The sequence below is a fragment of the Neolamprologus brichardi genome, chromosome 7 (assembly GCF_056152115.1).
Source record: "Neolamprologus brichardi isolate AB-2024 chromosome 7, ASM5615211v1, whole genome shotgun sequence".
In the NCBI taxonomy this organism is placed as follows: Eukaryota; Metazoa; Chordata; class Actinopteri; order Cichliformes; family Cichlidae; genus Neolamprologus; species Neolamprologus brichardi.
The window spans coordinates 54,400,958-54,419,304 of record NC_142110.1 but is presented as its reverse complement, the minus strand read 5'-3'; the positions used below and the strand labels follow the sequence as shown (position 1 = coordinate 54,419,304).

At 40.5% G+C, this 18,347-nt stretch overlaps 2 protein-coding genes across 5 annotated transcripts; one reads left to right on the top strand and one right to left on the bottom strand.

Moving 5' to 3' along the window:
• Positions 1-133: 133 nt before the first annotated feature.
• Positions 134-7,221, bottom strand: nln (neurolysin (metallopeptidase M3 family)). Of its 3 annotated transcripts, none has more exons than XM_006796869.3 (13): positions 7,022-7,221; positions 6,290-6,537; positions 5,105-5,253; positions 4,632-4,736; positions 4,312-4,414; positions 4,061-4,221; positions 3,274-3,409; positions 2,047-2,413; positions 1,708-1,909; positions 1,433-1,619; positions 1,220-1,348; positions 872-1,008; positions 134-781 (listed from the first exon to the last, which is right to left on the bottom strand). In XM_006796869.3, the coding sequence occupies exons 1-13, from the start codon at positions 7,060-7,062 to the stop codon at positions 632-634; spliced, it is 2,115 nt and encodes a 704-aa protein (XP_006796932.2). In that variant the 5' UTR covers positions 7,063-7,221; the 3' UTR covers positions 134-631. The 3 variants fall into 3 exon arrangements, with proteins under 3 accessions (XP_006796932.2, XP_035766220.2, XP_006796933.2); XM_035910327.2 differs by having other exon boundaries at positions 7,148-7,199; XM_006796870.3 differs by lacking the exon at positions 6,290-6,537 and having other exon boundaries at positions 7,022-7,220.
• A 9-nt stretch (positions 7,222-7,230) lies between these two features.
• Positions 7,231-16,983, top strand: sgtb (small glutamine rich tetratricopeptide repeat co-chaperone beta). 2 transcript variants are annotated; one of them, XM_006796867.2, is made up of 12 exons: positions 7,231-7,321; positions 9,352-9,464; positions 9,777-9,880; positions 10,014-10,089; positions 11,612-11,711; positions 11,942-12,046; positions 12,145-12,283; positions 12,401-12,463; positions 12,864-12,901; positions 12,996-13,079; positions 15,874-15,994; positions 16,160-16,983. In XM_006796867.2, exons 2-11 carry the CDS (start codon positions 9,365-9,367, stop codon positions 15,983-15,985), a joined length of 921 nt encoding a protein of 306 aa, XP_006796930.1. In that variant the 5' UTR covers positions 7,231-7,321; positions 9,352-9,364; the 3' UTR covers positions 15,986-15,994; positions 16,160-16,983. The 2 variants fall into 2 exon arrangements, with proteins under 2 accessions (XP_006796930.1, XP_006796931.1); XM_006796868.2 differs by having other exon boundaries at positions 16,134-16,983.
• Positions 16,984-18,347: the final 1,364 nt, after the last annotated feature.

Here is an 18,347-nt window from a genome sequence, read left to right as displayed (position 1 = left end):
TATTTTTGTACCACTGACATAGTATCTGATCACTGCATTGAAGGAAATTCTGACATGTCACAGCATAAGTGATGGCATAAGTAATGAAATTAATGATGACAATGTATGTTTCCAAAAAGACATACTGTGGAAACCAGATTATTCATGTTCTTTAATATAAAGAAATGTCCATTCTTCATTGCACGAGTGTCAAACATAAGGCCCAGGGGCCAGAATCGTTGGAAGGAGTCCAATTCTGCCCACTGGATGGCTTTGGAAAATGTGAAGGGGGCTTAAATTATGGACATGAGTTCTACAGCAATTCCTACTTATAAATAACTCCACCATCGTCATCCATACAACACCAAAGTAATTATGTAAAAGAAAAACAATTAAATGACAGAAAAGTAGTTCCCATTTTTTCAGTATCTACAATAGAAATGTTTTTTTCAATGGGTTCATAGTAAGACAAATTAAAGAGAAACAGATCATTTTCTCCGAACTAACAAAAGCTTTCTGCTTTATAATTACAGGACAGTCCTGGCAATGAGCAACCAGAACCTTTTCTGTAAATTACCTGTACAGTACCTGTATAGTACCTGCATCCAGATCTAATATAATAATGACAAAAACAGTTAAAGAGCACATCAGTTTACATTGATGCTTCTTGTGAGTTAACCAGTCCTTTGCATTGGAAAAAAGCATCCTGACACGGTGCACGTCCGAGGAAGGTTTTCACCATGTCCATCCCATCCACAGAGCCCCCAGCTTCCAGTATCACTCTTCTGTACTCTTTTCCAACCTGTGTTTAGGGCATAAATGCACATATAAAGACAGTTTCAAGGAAGATAAGACACATCATTAGAGTGAAATGTTCATCCAGAAAACCAACCTTTGGATTCATAATGCCTTCCTTTTTAAAACGACTGAAGAAAATGTCCATGGAGTAGACTTCGCTCCATAGATAGCTATAGTACTGACCATCATATCCACCAGCTAAGTGGCTAAAACTGGCTGTCATGTTGGTTCCTGCAGAGAGCAGATCTTTGTTACAAATCACTAATACAAACTCCAAAAAAGAAAAATGATATTGTCTATGCGCTTCATACAAAAAACTGAATACAAACTACTAATGCCCACACTGGACCGTTTATTATAAAATGTAAATCCTCATCACTGATAGAAAGCTTAATGCAATAATTTCTCAAATATATTCTAAATAGCTGAAGCTAAAGCTGACCTGGTGTAGCAGGAATACCCAGGATGTCCTGGCAGTGCTTTGCAAACACCTCAGCAGTGTCTGCACATGGGCTGGTGTGAAGCGACTGGTCCACCTTACTAAGGACTACCTGACGTAGGTTCATAAGCCCTGAAGTGAACACATCAACAGAGGCTCTTCACTTACACATAAATGTTACACAGACTTTCTTTGTGCAAAGTTTGAGTGTCTGACCAGTGTTAGCAACTCTGGAGGCAATCAGTTTGTCGAGCAGCTCGTCTGGGATGGGGGTACCATCTTTGTAGTGACGGGACATTCTTCTCAGAGGCTCCTTTTCCCAAACCCAGTTCTCAAGCATTTGAGACGGCACCTCCACAAAGTCTGTCTCCACCATTGTTCCGCTGAATTCTGAAAAAGCGGTCTGACGCATACACAGAAAAACTCATTCTTATTCATTAGCACACAATATACAAATATCACTAACTTCCTGACTGAATATAGCAACTTACATTTGAGCAGATTTCGTGCATGACATGACCAAACTCATGAAAATAGGTCTCCACTTCATGGTGTTGGAGGAGAGAAGGACAATCTTTCCTGGGCTTGGTGAAGTTTGCCACCATGGCTGTAACCGGTAGCCTGCGCTTTCCATCAGGGCCTCCGCAGCCAGGCTGGAGTCCAAAGCAACCTGCGTGGCCATATTTTCCTTCCCTGGTGAAATGTCACAGTCAGGCTGAAGTCTATCACACAGATCAAGAGCTCTGGTCAATGTTAATGAGCTCACACTTCATAAAAACATCAAACACAGGATCTTGTCTTGTCTCTGAAAAAAATGACACATAATCTACCTTGGATGCAGATCCAGGTAGAACTGACCAATCTCCTCCCCTGTTTCAGTGTCCCGGGCTGAGTACAGCTTGACATTTTCATGCCACACGTCAGCCTGTTCCACCTCTGTGAATGTGAGACCCAGCAGCTCCTGGTAGATACCAAACAGCCCTTCTGTCACCACATCAAGAGGGAAATACTCGATCAGTTTGTCCTTGTCCACAGCAAACTTGCGCTGCTCCACTTGATTCATGTAGTAGGGCAAGTCCCAGGCATTAATCTTCTCATCAAACTGGTAGCCCTTCATCAGGCACTCCCTCTTCTTCAGCGCAAGAATGTATTTCTTCTCTTTTATTCCCACGGGCTTCAGCGATTCATGGAACTTGTCTATAAAGGCAGAAAAAGAAAACCTCCTTAGTCGTAATGTGAAGCATGCAATTTCTTTGAACCTTTTGCTGTCTACTTTTCTTATCTTCTTTTTAAAGCCCAAATCAAACTAACTCCCTTTGCACACTCAAAAAAAGAAGATGAAAGTTGAGCATTTTTGTAAAGGAAATCTGTTTTAAATCTGCAGATTCTGAATATTCAAAATTTGTTGTTTGCATTGAAAACTATTTCTGCAGCTCTGGGTTCCTGTGTGATCCTGTGAGTTTTGGTTCCTGTTTTGATTCTATTTATGTCATTTCTTATGTTTCTATTCTTCTTCTTTCTGTAGTATCCCACTGCTTCCTTGTCTTTGTCTCTTTGTTAGTTCCCTTGTCTTTCTAATTTACACTTCCTGTTTTCACTGTGGGAAAAACTTTTCCTTGTGCCTCGTGTACTTTAACCTTTTGCTTTTGTTCCTATTCTATGATTTCTTCTTACTGAGCTTCTCTCTGTGCGTGTATACAGTCTTGTCTTTTTCCTTTGTTGGATTGGAATTTTAGTGCTTCTTGTGGTCCTTTTGTGAGCTCTGGTTTTTGCGATTAAAGACATGCTTTTAGTTGTTCAACCTGATCACAGCCGTTGATTATACTACTAATTATAAAAAGCTGATGTTGTGTAATTTGTCATTAGTAACTGATTACATTTCACCTTGCATGTTATGTGACTGCGTGTGGAGCTGCACAGCCATTCATCTGTCCTATTGAGTTTCTTTTCCTACTTTAAGGCAGTTATCAGGAGGCGGGAGAGCTCATCTTAAATGACAGGGAATGTTTCCATGTGGATGTGTGTGCCAGCGAGGTCAGATGTCAAAGAGACCATACCCAGAAAGTCAGACACGTTGCTTGCATTTTTAGCCATGTTAATCTCCAGCACATACTCAGCATGGCTACTGTAACCAAGTAAGTGTGCAACCTTCGCCCGCAGCTGTATCAACTCTTCTAAGATTTCCGTGTTTACCTGGGGGGGAAAAAACGGGAGATGCAGATCAGTGAAATCATTTAATTAGGCTTATTAAAATGAATGATAATGTTTAGGGTTTCCAGCCTGAGTAGATTCTGTGACACATTTGGTAACCAGCAGTAATATGTGGTTTCACCGAGCAGGTTCTCTGGGCTGCAACTTCAGCCCTCTAAAGACATGGGATATGCAACATTGCTTGTTTCATTAATGTGCTAAAGTGACAGCAATCGCTGATTGTATCCTTGTATGTCATTTAGACATACGAGCAGGTGACAAATTAAAGGAAAAGCTTCCCAATGTGGCTTGAGTAGCTACCTGTTGTCCGCAGCTTTTTATATCACACATTTTCTCATTTCACCTGCACATGTGTATGGATCCATAGCTGTCCAACATCAACGTGACTTGTAGTTATTTAATTTTTTTTAAACTGGAGTGTTTATTGAACCTTCAGAAAACTAAAAAAAAAAAAAAAGTTTGTATCATTTTTGGTATATCAGCATTATTGCTCATAGTATGCTTATCCTAATCAAACAAAAACCTATAAGTGGCCAAAGAATCAGATAGTTAGAGGTCTTAGAAACTCATATATCAAATATGATCCGCCTGGCGTTACAGGGTATAAATATTAATCATCAGCCTGTGGTTTACCTCTTTACACCTGCTGTTAAAAGCCATTTCCATCTTTCTCCTTGTTTCAGGATTATGGCACCTCTTCATCAGTGGATAGTAATGGGGATATTCCAGGGTCACTTTATACCGTCCTTCAGCCGTCTTATCCAGTCCACTGAGAAAAGTGGCAGCTAGCCCACCTGAGCAAGTATGGCACAAGAGAATCAGTGAATACGGTTAAAGCATGGCTCTCAAGGCAGCGTTTCATGAGTTTCACGTATAAAGCTCACCTAATTCGTGCTCAGAGAAAATAAGAAATTTGCTCTCCTCGTTCAGATTCTTGTTAAACTCGATGGAGAGTTCACTGATGAGCTTGGAAGTTCTTTTTATTTCCTTAGGAGAGAGAACACAGAGCGAAAGACATCACAGAGATTTTAATTTTTTACTATCTAATAAGATAAGCAAAGATTTATAGGCACTTTCTATGTGATTCTATTTGCTTACTTCTTCTTTTCAATTATGAAACACTGGAATTAATGTCTAAACTCTTTTAACCTGTAACTTTAACAAACGACTTCCATATTAATAATCAGATCACACATTACATTACCTCTTGTATATCTTTAGACAGGTGCAATCCTTTCCTCTGGCCCAGTGTAACAAGTCTGTCCAGGAATCTTTTTTCCTCAGCTGAAAAGTTGTCTTTCTGTTTATTCTACCAAAACACAATCATAACACTAAACATCTTCTCATACAGGCAGAATAGCAGGCATTCTGCTAAATTTATTCACCTATTTATATATTGCATGCCAGGGAGCCAGCACAGCATGAAATAACATATGGCACTGGCTGCCACTGATCAGATGAGATTACATTTTATTTCCAGGCCTCTATGATCTGTTGGCCTCTGGCTGACATGAAGTGTGAAGATAGTTTAAGATTTTCATAAATGCAGCCAATCCTCACACAGTAGCCTTATGATTAAGACTGCTTTAACACGTCATTATCTGTGTCGCCTCATAAAGGTATCAGTTTTTACAAAAGTCCTCACTTTACTTGAAGTGAATGTGGCTCGAGTCGTACCTGCAAGGCAGTGACTCGTTTGAACACATCTTCCCGCATGTTTATCTCCACGTCCAACTCAGACAGTCTCTTGTCAGCTTCGGTGCTTGCTGATCGAAGCTCCTTAGAAGGACAAACATACTGAGGGAAGGCGAGAATGTGGTGTGATGCTAAGGGAGCAAAAAAAAAAAAAAAAGCAACGGTGAACGTACCAAAAATAACAGAATAATAAAAAACAACAACAAGAACAACATGCAAGAATTCAAATCCATGAAGAGGTTGGTCTCTATTCGGCTAAAAGCCTTTGTATTCCTTCCTGATGAAGACAAAAAATAGAAGAGAATACCTAAATTAGGTTTCTGATAATGGTACATACTTTAAGGGCATAAAATATTCCAATATCAATTAATTTTTTAAAAAATGTGTAAACAAATATACATTCCAGAGTGACGTAGTAGCTCATCAGGTTCATGATCAATCACAGTTTGCATGTTACTGCCTGTAAAACCACAAACGTGACCTTGACTTTGAGCACAAATTGGGTGAAGCTCTATTAGCTGATCATTGCATGTAACTTTGAATACTGTGGGAGCAGTAATCATTCATGTGAGCTATGGATGGATGGATGGATGCCTCACCATTAAATAAACTCATCAGGCCTTGGATAGGAAATGTCACTAATTAGTTAGGAAGTGTAACAGGAAGACACAACTTGACTCCACACCACAGTCTGCTCAGGTGTGATGCTACTCTTATGCTGCAGACAGTGCTAGGAGTAATGTAAGCAAAGAAATTGCTGCAAGAACGAAAGAATTTTCACATGTGCAGCATAACTCTCTTTGATATCACCGATACCTGATGCATTTTACCTGCCAGTACCCTGATACAGAGTCCATGTAATGTGCAGTACTTTGCATGTTAAATTATATATATATATATATATATATATATATATATATATATATATATATATATATATATATATATATATATATACTTGTCTGGGATCATTTTCCCTGTAAAGATGGATCCACACTGACTGATTCAGTTGAACGTGAAGGGATCAGGAAACATGCTCTCCATTGTCCATCCTTACTGATGTTATTAACATATAGTTAACTTGTGTATACTCATTAGTGGGATTCACACATTGTTGGGTTTGTTGGTTTCATGGAATTGTAAACCAGAATACACCAGTAGACTTACATGCATAATCCATCTTAGCATTAGCCAAGGTCATCAGGGTGTTTTCAACAGAGACATTTTCTATATTTAGGGATCCAACGTCGTCATAGACCTTCTTTACTCTGGCAATCAAGCTGTCTGTCATAGTCCTGATCTCATCTGGAGACAGGTCCCACCTCAGTGTGTTCCTTGCATGTCCTGCCTGAGCGCAGTGTCTGGCAGACAGCACTGACCCACTAGCGATGGTCATTCTCAGATGTTTACAGACCCTGTAAGAAAACCGGACCTTTTAATACCCACCGCCGCCCCCCAAACGTACAATATTTTCTGTTGCTCCATAGTCAAGAAAACGATCCGCTCGAATAGGTGGTGTTAATGTAAGCACTATCTTCATGGACACACTCGACACACTTCTTTCCATGTTATAACCGGTGATATTTTTCCCTCATCCATCAGTGTAGAGTTTCATGCCATGGCAGTGCGAGCGGAAGCCTTTCAAACGAAGTTCATAAAAGCGTGGAATAACTGTCAAGCAGCCAAAACGTACAAAAACAGCTCAGTTGTCCTTAAAGTGCTAATAAGCAGGAGATGACACTTTGTCAATTTAAATTATTTTTAGTTGTGGACCGGTGTCCGTAGAAGCAGAAGAGAGCAATTTAAAGTTGTTGGACGTAGTTTACCAATCTGTCATACATACGTAATAAACAACTTCAATTTAGTGGACTAGTCCATAGTGGACTATGTTTAGCATACCTCAAATGTGCTCGGCAAACTATAGCTGTTAGCAGATACATGCCAGCAGTATCGTGCGATTTCTTTCAGCAAAAAAAAAAAAAAATTACATAAAAATAAAAATTAACCCGTTTCTTCCTCCCTTACTGTGGCTCAGTCCCTGTAGTCGCCGCAAAGAACGGTATCTCTCCCCGTTTCTCGCGTGGGAACCGCTTCTTATTTCCGTTGTTAACGCGCAGGCGCAGAGCAGGAGGACGCGATCGATCCGACTCGAGCCCTCCTCATGACGCGGTAGCAGCAGACAGCTGGATAAGATCTGAGGTAGGTGGGCGGGAGGGGGGACACACACTGAACAGCATCCTTTAATAGAGTGTTATTTTTAATATGACTTCGTGTTGTTTGTAGGGCTCCGAGGATGACCTCTGTTTCCTCTCCTCCTCCTGTTTTCCTGTCTTGTTTTGTTTTTGGGTTGTGATTGTTTTAGCCAGCATCACACAAGCAACGCGCGAGCCTTGTTTGTCCGGACCGTAAGGGTGTAGGTTTCCTTTAAAGACAAACGCCTACCAGCGCCACTGGCTAAATTATAATTTTATTTGAGCATTTATTTGAAATAAACGTATAAAGTCAGTGCAGTGAATGAAAACACCCATTATGCTATTACATGACAGCTTCTGCATCACTGCATTTACGTGTGTCAACACACGAAGGGAGGAGTAGCTGTGCTAGCTAGACTCAAATGAACATAACGCTTGGTTTCAGCACGTGACAGACGTGTGAGGCAATAGTGTTTGTGTCTGTAGCATCCCGCACTGTGATTCTGTGGCCATGTTTTGTTTTTTGCCCCAGTTTCCCCACAGACTTTTTGCCTCAGTCCGACTTAGAAAAATCAAGCAGTAACTAGCCTTCTGAGGGGCAAGGCTTTTTTTTTTTTTTTTGGTTATAGGCAATAAAATGACACGAAACTGCAGATCGCCAGTATCAGTTGTAGTGCAACTTTGTAGCTGTAGAGATTTACTATCAAAATGCAATGCAGTCATTTGATATTCTCCTTCACTGCTACAGAGTCCTTAACAAATGCAAGATTACTACTGGCACCCAAAAAATAACCTGGGATAGTTGAGCCCAGGTTTATAATTAGGTCATAACTACTATCTCAGCCTCTTTCTAAACCTGAGAATATAAAAAGTAATGTATTGTTGAATAAAAAAATGAAATGCATATATTAAAAGCACCAAAAAATCTACTCCCTAAGCCAGCTTCTTTGTTTTGAAGTAGTGCCCACTTTTAATAGAGTCACACTGATACTGAATTTTTGCATAGCAATGCCCGTATTGATTTTTGGGGGTAAAAAATATTCAATAATATAAACATGTAACTCATAAATCAGAAATTAAACTGGAAAAAGGAAAAGGTCATTCTTTATTAATCTTTATTAAATATTCTACATTATTTATATACTTGTGGCAGAACAGCATCATTCAATAAAATTGTCTGATTGCTACATCAGCCAGGAAATATAGTCTTGAAAAATAACGTTTTCACTGGACTGTATGCACTCTAGTGAAAAACTAAGTACATGCTGTAATTCAGTAGGTTGTAGAACCACCTTAATGTATAACTGTGTCACTCTCTCACATTGCTGTGGAGGTTTTTTGTCTCAACAAATCAAATAAAAAACAAGCCGAAATCATCAGCCCACCACCAGACAGTTGGTAAAAAGTGTTGTGTTGTTTTTTGTGTTGTGCTCATTTTAAATTCGACACTCTGGTCTTGTCTGTCTAAAGGACATTGTCCCAGAAGTCTTGGGTTGTTCATGTGCAAGTTTGCAAACTAAAGCTATGCTGCCATGTTCTTTTTAGAGAGAAGAAGATTTCTCATGGCAAGCCTTCCAAAGTATTTTAGTCTTTTTCTAAGTGTACTGTCATTAAATTTACCATTTAAAATGCTTACTGAGCCCTGTAGAGTGTGAGATGTAACTCTTGGGTTTTTTGCCATTTCTCTAAGCATTGCATGGTCTGGCCTTGAGGTGAATACACATCTAAATGCTCCAGACCAGCAAGCTGCAAAAGTTAATCAAGTGCATTTGATAAGTCGCATCTGCCTGCTGCTTACCCTCATAATTCCTATGGAAGCAGTAGGTGTGTACTTCAGAGGACTGCATAGAGTCTGTCTGAGTTGGATTAAATAAGCACAATTACAGCATTTGATACTGACTTATATATCAGTTATGCATTATTTAAGCATCTGTTTGTTATTTTTATTATGAAATGGCACCTCGTGAATTAGTAATTCAGTCACCATTGAGTGGTTTCCTTTCCATTTGATTCCAAACCCCTTCTTGTCTCTACCAGTTTCTAGGTAAAAATGGCTGTGGAAAAGCGCTTGGCATTCTCTATTGTGCAGTTCCTACGAGATCAAACACATTGTGGTACTTTGAATTCTGATGAGCAGGAAAGCCTCGAAGGTAGGTCGACTCACTGCACTTATGCCTTAGAAAGTGTCTGTGCAAACACTGGGCACTCTGCCTTGTCTCATCCATTTCAGAGTTCTGAATCTGCACAAACTGTACATACATTATGTCCCTTTTCTTGATAGTAAGCTAAGAAGTGTCAAGGTAGTAAGAAAACATGACCAAAATCAGGCTTTGATAAGCAGTGCTGTTGAAGAGAATTATTCAAATGACTTGCTCTGAGCGTACAGCCAAGTTCTGACTCAACATGATTGTCCAGTTAACTCGAAACTACTCTGTCATATGTTGGCTGATTCTCCACCACAGTTGCTATACAGTGCTTGGAGACCACCTTCAAGATCAGCTCCAGCGACTGTCATCTTGCAGTGCCACAGTCACTTAGAGAGATATTCCTCAATGCCCTGCTCAAGGTGGGTAGTACTTTACAGTACTGTAAAATACATAGTACAATTATGACGACTTAATTACACCGGTGCTTTTTTGTGTCAAGTCAGAATGTCCTGTGTGTTTATTCACTGACTCTTTTATTTTTCATTTTCACAGAATGACAATCTAACCATACCAGAGAGCTCCCCATCTCCTGAAGACATCGAACGAGCAGAGCTGCTTAAGAATGAAGGTAATCTTGAAACACCATCCATCCATTCGCCTCCGCTTGTCCTTTTCAGGGTCGCGGGAGCTGGCCCTGGCTGGAGCCTATCCCAGCTGTCGGACAGGTCGCCAGTCTGTCGCAGGGCCAACACACAGGGACAGACAACCATTCACACTCACATTCACACCTAGTGACAATTTGGATTATCCAATTAACCTATCCCCACAAGCTGCATGTCTTTGGACAGTGGGAGGAAGCCAGAGTACCCGGAGGGAACCCACGCAAACACGGGGAGAACATGCAAACTCCACACAGAAAAGACCCCGGCCTGATGTTGGAATTGAACTCAGGACCTTCTTGCTGTGCGGCAACAGTGCTAACCACAGTGCCACCGTGCTGCCCATCTTGAAACACTTCACATCTAATTACATTAGGTTCATAAATAAATATGGTGAACTTCTATATTAAATGTTTTGCATCAGCTCTGATGCGCTTCATAGTGGACATGTATACATTATCTTATTTTGTATTATTAGTACTTAATTTATAGTTTCCTATTATTACTGTTTTGTTGATCATATTAAACATGGACAAAGTTTGAAATAATCCCTAAACTTCTACCTTTCTGTGTCTGCTCTTGCTTTCTTGTAAATTCATCCTCCACAGGGTTTGGAATGTTTTATTGAATTGTGCTGTCAAATTGTTGTGGGTGGGGACCACGCTGATTACATTTATCATCACTGGAGGCACTATGATTAGTTTCAATTCTATTTGTCAAGATGTAAATGATTATGTAGCAGTGCAAGTTCAGTTGATGTTTCTCAAGTGCATTTGAATCAAATTTTATGTTATTTTCCTCATTATCTATCATATATATACTGTTAAAGTGATGGATGCTCATATTAAAAAGGCCTGATTGAGCCAAAAGCTCAGGCTTCTTCAGTGCAGTGGGATCCTATTCCTGGCTGTACATGCTGCCCGGGGACTGGAATGTGCTGTCTGGCCTCTGTTGGGTCATAGTGAGGGCTCCAGACACTGGTGGCCTTCCTGCATGTTTCTGTGTCAACATGTTGGCGTCCACTTTGTCTTTGCTGTTGGTTGTGGCGACTGCAGGTTTCTGGGTGGGTGTGTATGGGTGATTGCTCTCTGATGATTCGGGTGGCCTTGATGGGAGTAGGTGTGTTCTGTTGTTTCTGCTGTTTCTCTGTCCTTGCTTGAGTGTTTAGTTTCGGGGTTTTATTCTGGTGGTTGGATGTTGGAGAGTATTATGCATGTATGTTCACAAGTTTAAAAAAGGTGGAGGGTGGTGTTCAGATTTCTGAACCTGTAGCTGGTGGCACATGAAACATGTCAATTTGCTTTCACCTACAAGATTTAAAAACCTGCCAATGCTTTTCTAAAGCTCAAGAAAAGGGAAAAAAAGACACCTTATATTATAATTTATCACCCTAAAGCTGAATTGTCATCCTATTTTTCCATTAGATTGACTGAACCAGTCATGAGCTTTATGTTAACTTTGTTGTTATAACTACACACTTTGTTTCTTTAGGAAACAATCACATGAAGGAGGAGAACTACAGGAGTGCAGTGGAGTGCTACACAAAGGCCATTGATCTAGATCTAAGAAATGCTGTGTACTACTGCAACAGGTATTTACTGAACTGATATTTTACGCTGTTACTTATCTGAACTTAATTTTGTCCTTTAATCATGATTTGCACATTTGTATATAATGGCAGACAGTAGACAAGCAAAGCAGAGCCCAGTGTGATGTAATGCTTGAACTGTTCGAGAAAGTGCTTGCTGACCGATTCCCTCCCTTTTTCATTACCCACCTGAACACAAACATTACACAGCGCTCTGAATTTATTGCTTGCAGGGCTGCAGCTCACAGTAAGCTGGGGAATTATACCGAAGCAACTAGTGACTGTGAGAGAGCCATTGGGATTGATCCGACCTACAGCAAAGCATACGGGAGGATGGGGTTGGGTCATTTACTATTAACAAGTCATTTTGAAATAACCTGCTCTCTCCATAATATTTTCCAAAAATGACTACTCACTGTTTCCTCTGTGGTTTCAGGTTGGCTTTGACAGCTATGAACAAGTATCCAGAGGCAATTACCTACTTCAAGAAAGCTTTGGTATTGGACCCCGAGAATGACACGTACAAATCCAACCTGAAAATCGCAGAACAGAAGCAGAAAGAAGCAACCAGCCCTGTGAGTAGAAACAGGCCTCTTGCTTTTAATCCTCTCCACACGTGTAGCATAATGTAATTGGGGTTAATGTTGATGATATTTTCTTATTGGACTGTCGTTTACACATCTCTGCCACAGATAGCAGCTGGACTGGGATTTGACATGGCTAGTTTAATCAACAACCCAGCCTTCATCAGCATGGTAAGAGCATGAGTTCTAACAGACGCAGCTTCCATTCAGGAGTCTTAGGATTGTTTTTATTTTTTACTGGATTAGTCCCAGGAGTGATAGTTAGCCTGTTAAACAACCGCAGTAATTGTCTAGTAGAAATGAGACCCTGACAACCCGAGCTCATTAAATTATGACACATGGGAGCGTGCGTTTGGCCGAGAATGTTTTTTCCGATCACGCCAGGATTTTATTGCAGCATCAAGGACAAGACACATCTAAATCCGATAGCTGTGTATGCGCATTCAGGCCCCACAGCGCTACATGGTAGATAGTTCTTCTGACAAAATTGCCAGTGTGATAAAAAATAAATTGCCCTTTTATTATGTACATGAGAAACACACCACGAATTCCTGTTGATTTCTCTTTGCAGGCTGCCAGCGTGATGCAGAACCAGCAGGTACAACAGCTGTAAGTCGAACTTTATGCATTTACTTCAGCATTCAAGTGAAGTTTCAAAATATGAGTCCCACCGTGAACTGACGAACTGTGTCACTGTGCTCAGCATGTCAGGAATGATGTCTAATGCAGTGGGAGGCCCTGCAGCAGGAGTAGGAGGGCTCTCAGACATTTCCAGCTTGATTGAAGCGTAAGTACACTGAATGAAAAATTAAAAGCATTGCTTAATTACACCATTATTTAGTTGAGCTAAATGACCTTTTTATATGTACTTTTTATACTGAAAGATGTGGCAGTTTCTTTGTAAAGTCTTTATATTGCATCTCGCTGTAGAGTAATGCGCTGTACAGCTCCCCAGATAAACCATATCAACTTGACACATTCAACAAACCAGATAAAATGTGTTTATTTGTCAGCTGTAGAGAGGATTTAAGGAGAACTTGTTACCTATGAGTAGTTTTTGTGCCAGCTCTGTAGCTACTGATATTGATCTGACTCCTGGCAAGGGACAGCTGGGCAGTAAATTCCCCAAATTGTACCGAGATTTATTTCAACATTTCTGAAACAATACTTGCAGTTTTGACAATATTGGTTGTAATATTTTATCCCTGTTGCCTTGTCTGGATGTGCAAACCCACTCTGGGGTGTTAAAGTACCTGTTTGCAGATTCTGAATGATTGAAAGGATTTTAAAGCAGGGACAGAAGGCACAGCTGTTAGAGTTGCTACAATCTAACTGATGTGATATTTTCATGTTACAGAATCCTAAACAGACATCACTCATTAACTGGGAACTCGGCATCAAAAAGCTGCACTGCAGTACTGTGCAAAAGCCTCGAGCCACGCCTAATTTCTTTATATTTTTCTTCCAACAAGCCAGACTTTCTTTTAATTTTTAAATTGGTTTTGAGCAGTAGTTCTCCTAAAGGTCTTTGGCTGTGTTTTCACTCATTTTCTTTCCCATCCTTGTACCTGACCACCTTCAAGCTACTTAACACTGACCTTCAAGCATAAAAAACACTCGTAGCTCAAGAGGTAAACTAGTGTTGTGTCAACATACAACAGATAACCTAGGAAAGATTGTTGCTAGCAGCCTGTCACAAAAACACAGAATTTGTTCCCACTTCTTTAGTTAAACCTATGAAAGTTGGCAATCATAATACTATAGTACAATAGTATAATACTATTACTATATAGTGTTATAGGGCAGCACAGTGGTGCTGACTTAGTGTGCAATACACATATTGGTACAATATCATACATACAGTGGGGCAAAAAAGTATTTAGTCAGCCACCGATTGTGCAAGTTCCCCCACTTAAAATGATGACAGAGGTCAGTAATTTGCACCAGAGGTACACTTCAACTGTGAGAGACAGAATGTGAAAAAAAAATCCATGAATTCACATGGTAGGATTTGTAAAGAATTTATTCGTAAATCAGGGTGGAAAATAAGTATTTGGTCAATAACAAAAATACAACTCAATACTTTGTAACATAACCTTTGTTGGCAATAACAGAGGTCAAACGTTTACTATAGGTCTTTACCAGGTTTGCACACACAGTAGCTGGTATTTTGGCCCATTCCTCCATGCAGATCTTCTCAAGAGCAGTGATGTTTTGGGGCTGTCGCCGAGCAACACGGACTTTCAACTCCCGCCACAGATTTTCTATGGGGTTGAGGTCTGGAGACTGGCTAGGCCACTCCAGGACTTTCAAATGCTTCTTACGGAGCCACTCCTTTGTTGCCCGGGCGGTGTGTTTTGGATCATTGTCATGTTGGAAGACCCAGCCTCGTTTCATCTTCAAAGTTCTCACTGATGGAAGGAGGTTTTGGCTCAAAATCTCACGATACTTGGCCCCATTCATTCTGTCCTTAACACGGATCAGTCGTCCTGTCCCCTTGGCAGAAAAACAGCCCCATAGCATGATGTTTCCACCCCCATGCTTCACAGTAGGTATGGTGTTCTTGGGATGCAACTCAGTATTCTTCTTCCTCCAAACACGACGAGTTGAGTTTATACCAAAAAGTTCTACTTTGGTTTCATCTGACCACATGACATTCTCCCAATCCTCTGCTGTATCATCCATGTGCTCTCTGGCAAACTTCAGACGGGCCTGGACATGCACTGGCTTCAGCAGCGGAACACGTCTGGCACTGCGGGATTTGATTCCCTGCCATTGTAGTGTGTTACTGATGGTGACCTTTGTTACTTTGGTCCCAGCTCTCTGCAGGTCATTCACCAGGTCCCCCTGTGTGGTTCTGGGATCTTTGCTCACCGTTCTCATGATCATTTTGACCCCACGGGATGAGATCTTGCGTGGAGCCCCAGATCGAGGGAGATTATCAGTGGTCTTGTATGTCTTCCATTTTCTGATGATTGCTCCCACAGTTGATTTTTTCACACCAAGCTGCTTGCCTATTGTAGATTCACTCTTCCCAGTCTGGTGCAGGTCTACAATTCTTTTCCTGGTGTCCTTCGAAAGCTCTTTGGTCTTGGCCATGGCGGAGTTTGGAGTCTGACTGGTTGAGGCTGTGGACAGGTGTCTTTTATACAGATGATGAGGTCAAACAGGTGCCATTCATACAGGTAACGAGTGGGGGACAGAAAAGCTTCTTACAGAAGACGTTACAGGTCTGTGAGAGCCAGGGATTTTCCTTGTTTGAGGTGACCAAATACTTATTTTCCACCCTGATTTACGAATAAATTCTTTACAAATCCTACCATGTGAATTCATGGATTTTTTTTTCACATTCTGTCTCTCACAGTTGAAGTGTACCTCTGGTGCAAATTACTGACCTCTGTCATCATTTTAAGTGGGGGAACTTGCACAATCGGTGGCTGACTAAATACTTTTTTGCCCCACTGTATTGTAAAGAGACATGACCAGGCAACAGGCATTATTTTTTTTAAGAACAGAACAATTTGTCGTTGTCTGTTCCTGTTCTCGTTGAAAAGAATTCAGCTAAGTTATCTTTCTCTCAGGGGACAACAGTTTGCCCAGCAGATCCAGCAGCAGAACCCAGAGCTCATTGAACAGCTGAGGAACCACATCCGGAGCCGTTCCTTTAGCGGCAGCGCCGAGGAGCACTCATGATCTAGTCAGGTATTTTCTTTTTAAAAAATGTTCTATTCATGTTCTATTTAGGTATTTATTTAATATTTCAAAATCAAACCTGTAGCTAACTAAAAAAAACAAACTTGGATCATATTTGTTTTATTAACATTTAATGTTTTTATTTCAGCCTCATGATTTTTTTGTTTTTCCAAGGAAGGGCATCCATATGGCGCGATCACAATCTCTACACCCATTTCTTAAAGTCAGGCCCCCGGCATAACTGGAATAAAGAGACAAGGATGGGGTTTTAGGCACTTTACTGTGACTAAAGGCTCTGGAGTGGAGATATGAGAGCCTGGAGATTGGACCATGAAGTGAAGCATCTCACACATTTAGGGCAACACATGTAAACAACAACCATAAAAAAGAGCCACGAATGCATTCAGCCTACCGACAGAATACGAGTAACTATTTTCTTCAGAACTTCTTTCCGTCCTTCAGAGATCATGTTTTCTGTGTGCTGAAATGACCGCCCTCTTCATGTTGTGATTTTAGGGGTTCCTTCTGTCAAGTCATGATAAATGGAGGGTTTGCGAGGAATGTACTTTTACAGCATTGTGGGGAGCACTTCGGCTTTCCCTCATAATAATACACATCGGGTTTATATTATTTGTTTAGTCTTATTTTTGTAGACAGAATGCACTGTACTTGTTTATTGGGTGATGAACACCATTCGTTCCTGAGACTCACATCAGTGGTTTTCAGTGAGTACTACTTAACTTAATTAAGACAACAGTCTAATTGTATACCAGTGTTTGCCGCCTGCATTATGTTGTTACAGCACTTTAGCTAAAATTAACACCCTAACTTTAAGCCTATTTAATTTCTGATTAACTACTTACAGCATATTCATATTGTTCAGTTTGCATGCTGTTGAATCTGGTATTTGAGATCAGATGCTTTATGGAAACACAGGTATGCTAAGGCAGCACATTGTTTTGTCTAAACCATATAAATAATAAATGTCTTGAAACGAAGCTACTCACATGCGGCTTTATGTCTTTGAATTAATGTCATTGTTATATGAAAAGAATCATTGTTTACTGTCAGTGAACCACTTTTTTATTACATGGCTAATTCACCTATTCACACACACATATATTCATACTGTGCTATTTTTCAGTGCCTGAGCACTTTTTTTTTTTTACAAAACATTTACACACCCAACTTGTACCCACGCATCTTGCCCAAGGATACTTCAAGATCAAGTGTTTTGAACTTGATACTGATCGGGTCAGTGAAGTTAACAGAAGGGGGTTGTTAATGTGTTTCAGCTGCTTTGGTGTAAATGAAATTAACAAGTGCACTAGAGAGGCAACAGTGAGACAGTCCCCAAAATAGCAATGGTTTTACAGGTGCAGTTTTTCCACCTCGTCTTTTGCCACTGTTTTTTCACTAGTTTTGCATTTTGCTAGGGTCAGTGTTATGACTCGTAGCATTAGGTGATACCTGGACCCTACAGGTAGTCAAACTCGTCCAGGATGCCACATCATCACGTGCCACTGCCAGAAAGATTGCTGTATGCTGCAAGAGCATGGGGGAGATTTCAGAAAACAGGCAGTTATTAGGAAAGCTGTACAGGGCTGTAGAAGGTCCTTAAAAGCAGCAGAAATGGTATCCGCTCCTTTGTGTGAGGAGGAACAGGATGAGTAATGCTATACCCTTGGGCTCATTTTCCACACTATGTGCTTTTCGGTGTTTACACGTTTTCTTCTTTGCAGTAATTTCTCTTACTTTAGTTGTGTGACCAAAAAATGTTCTCCCTGATCACAATCCACGCAAAAGCAAGTATTTTGCAAGACCTTGTGCTATTGACATAAGCAGCTGAGTCGTGTTCGCGTTGATACAGAACAGACTTTGATACAGTGGCCGTTCAGTGTCAGTGAAATCACGCCAGGCAAGGAAATTAAAGATGAGGACACACTTCAAATCAGCTGTTATTCTGACCAAAGACCAGACCACTTTGATCTGCTTCACATAATTTCAAATTGTTTTAATTTTGAGCTCAATAAACTGTTCACTGACAAAGAACTTTAGTTTTTGCAAACAAATACAAGTTTTTGTAACTTTTCAAGTTATCCATAGTCATAAAGACCAGAACATTGAGACCCAGACACAGTCACAAGTGTAATAGTCTTTATTAGGAACATGAGAACTTCAACTAGAATCTGGAGTTGGTAAGCAAAAGTAGGATTATTTACAGGGGCCACTCTGAGGACTCTTTGGCAAAGGAGACCCCACAGTGAGTGAGACCTGGAACAGGAAAGTATAGTGATCAAAAAAATGAAGGGAACTTTTTAATCAGAGTACAGCATGGAGTCAGTTGAACTTGTGGGATACT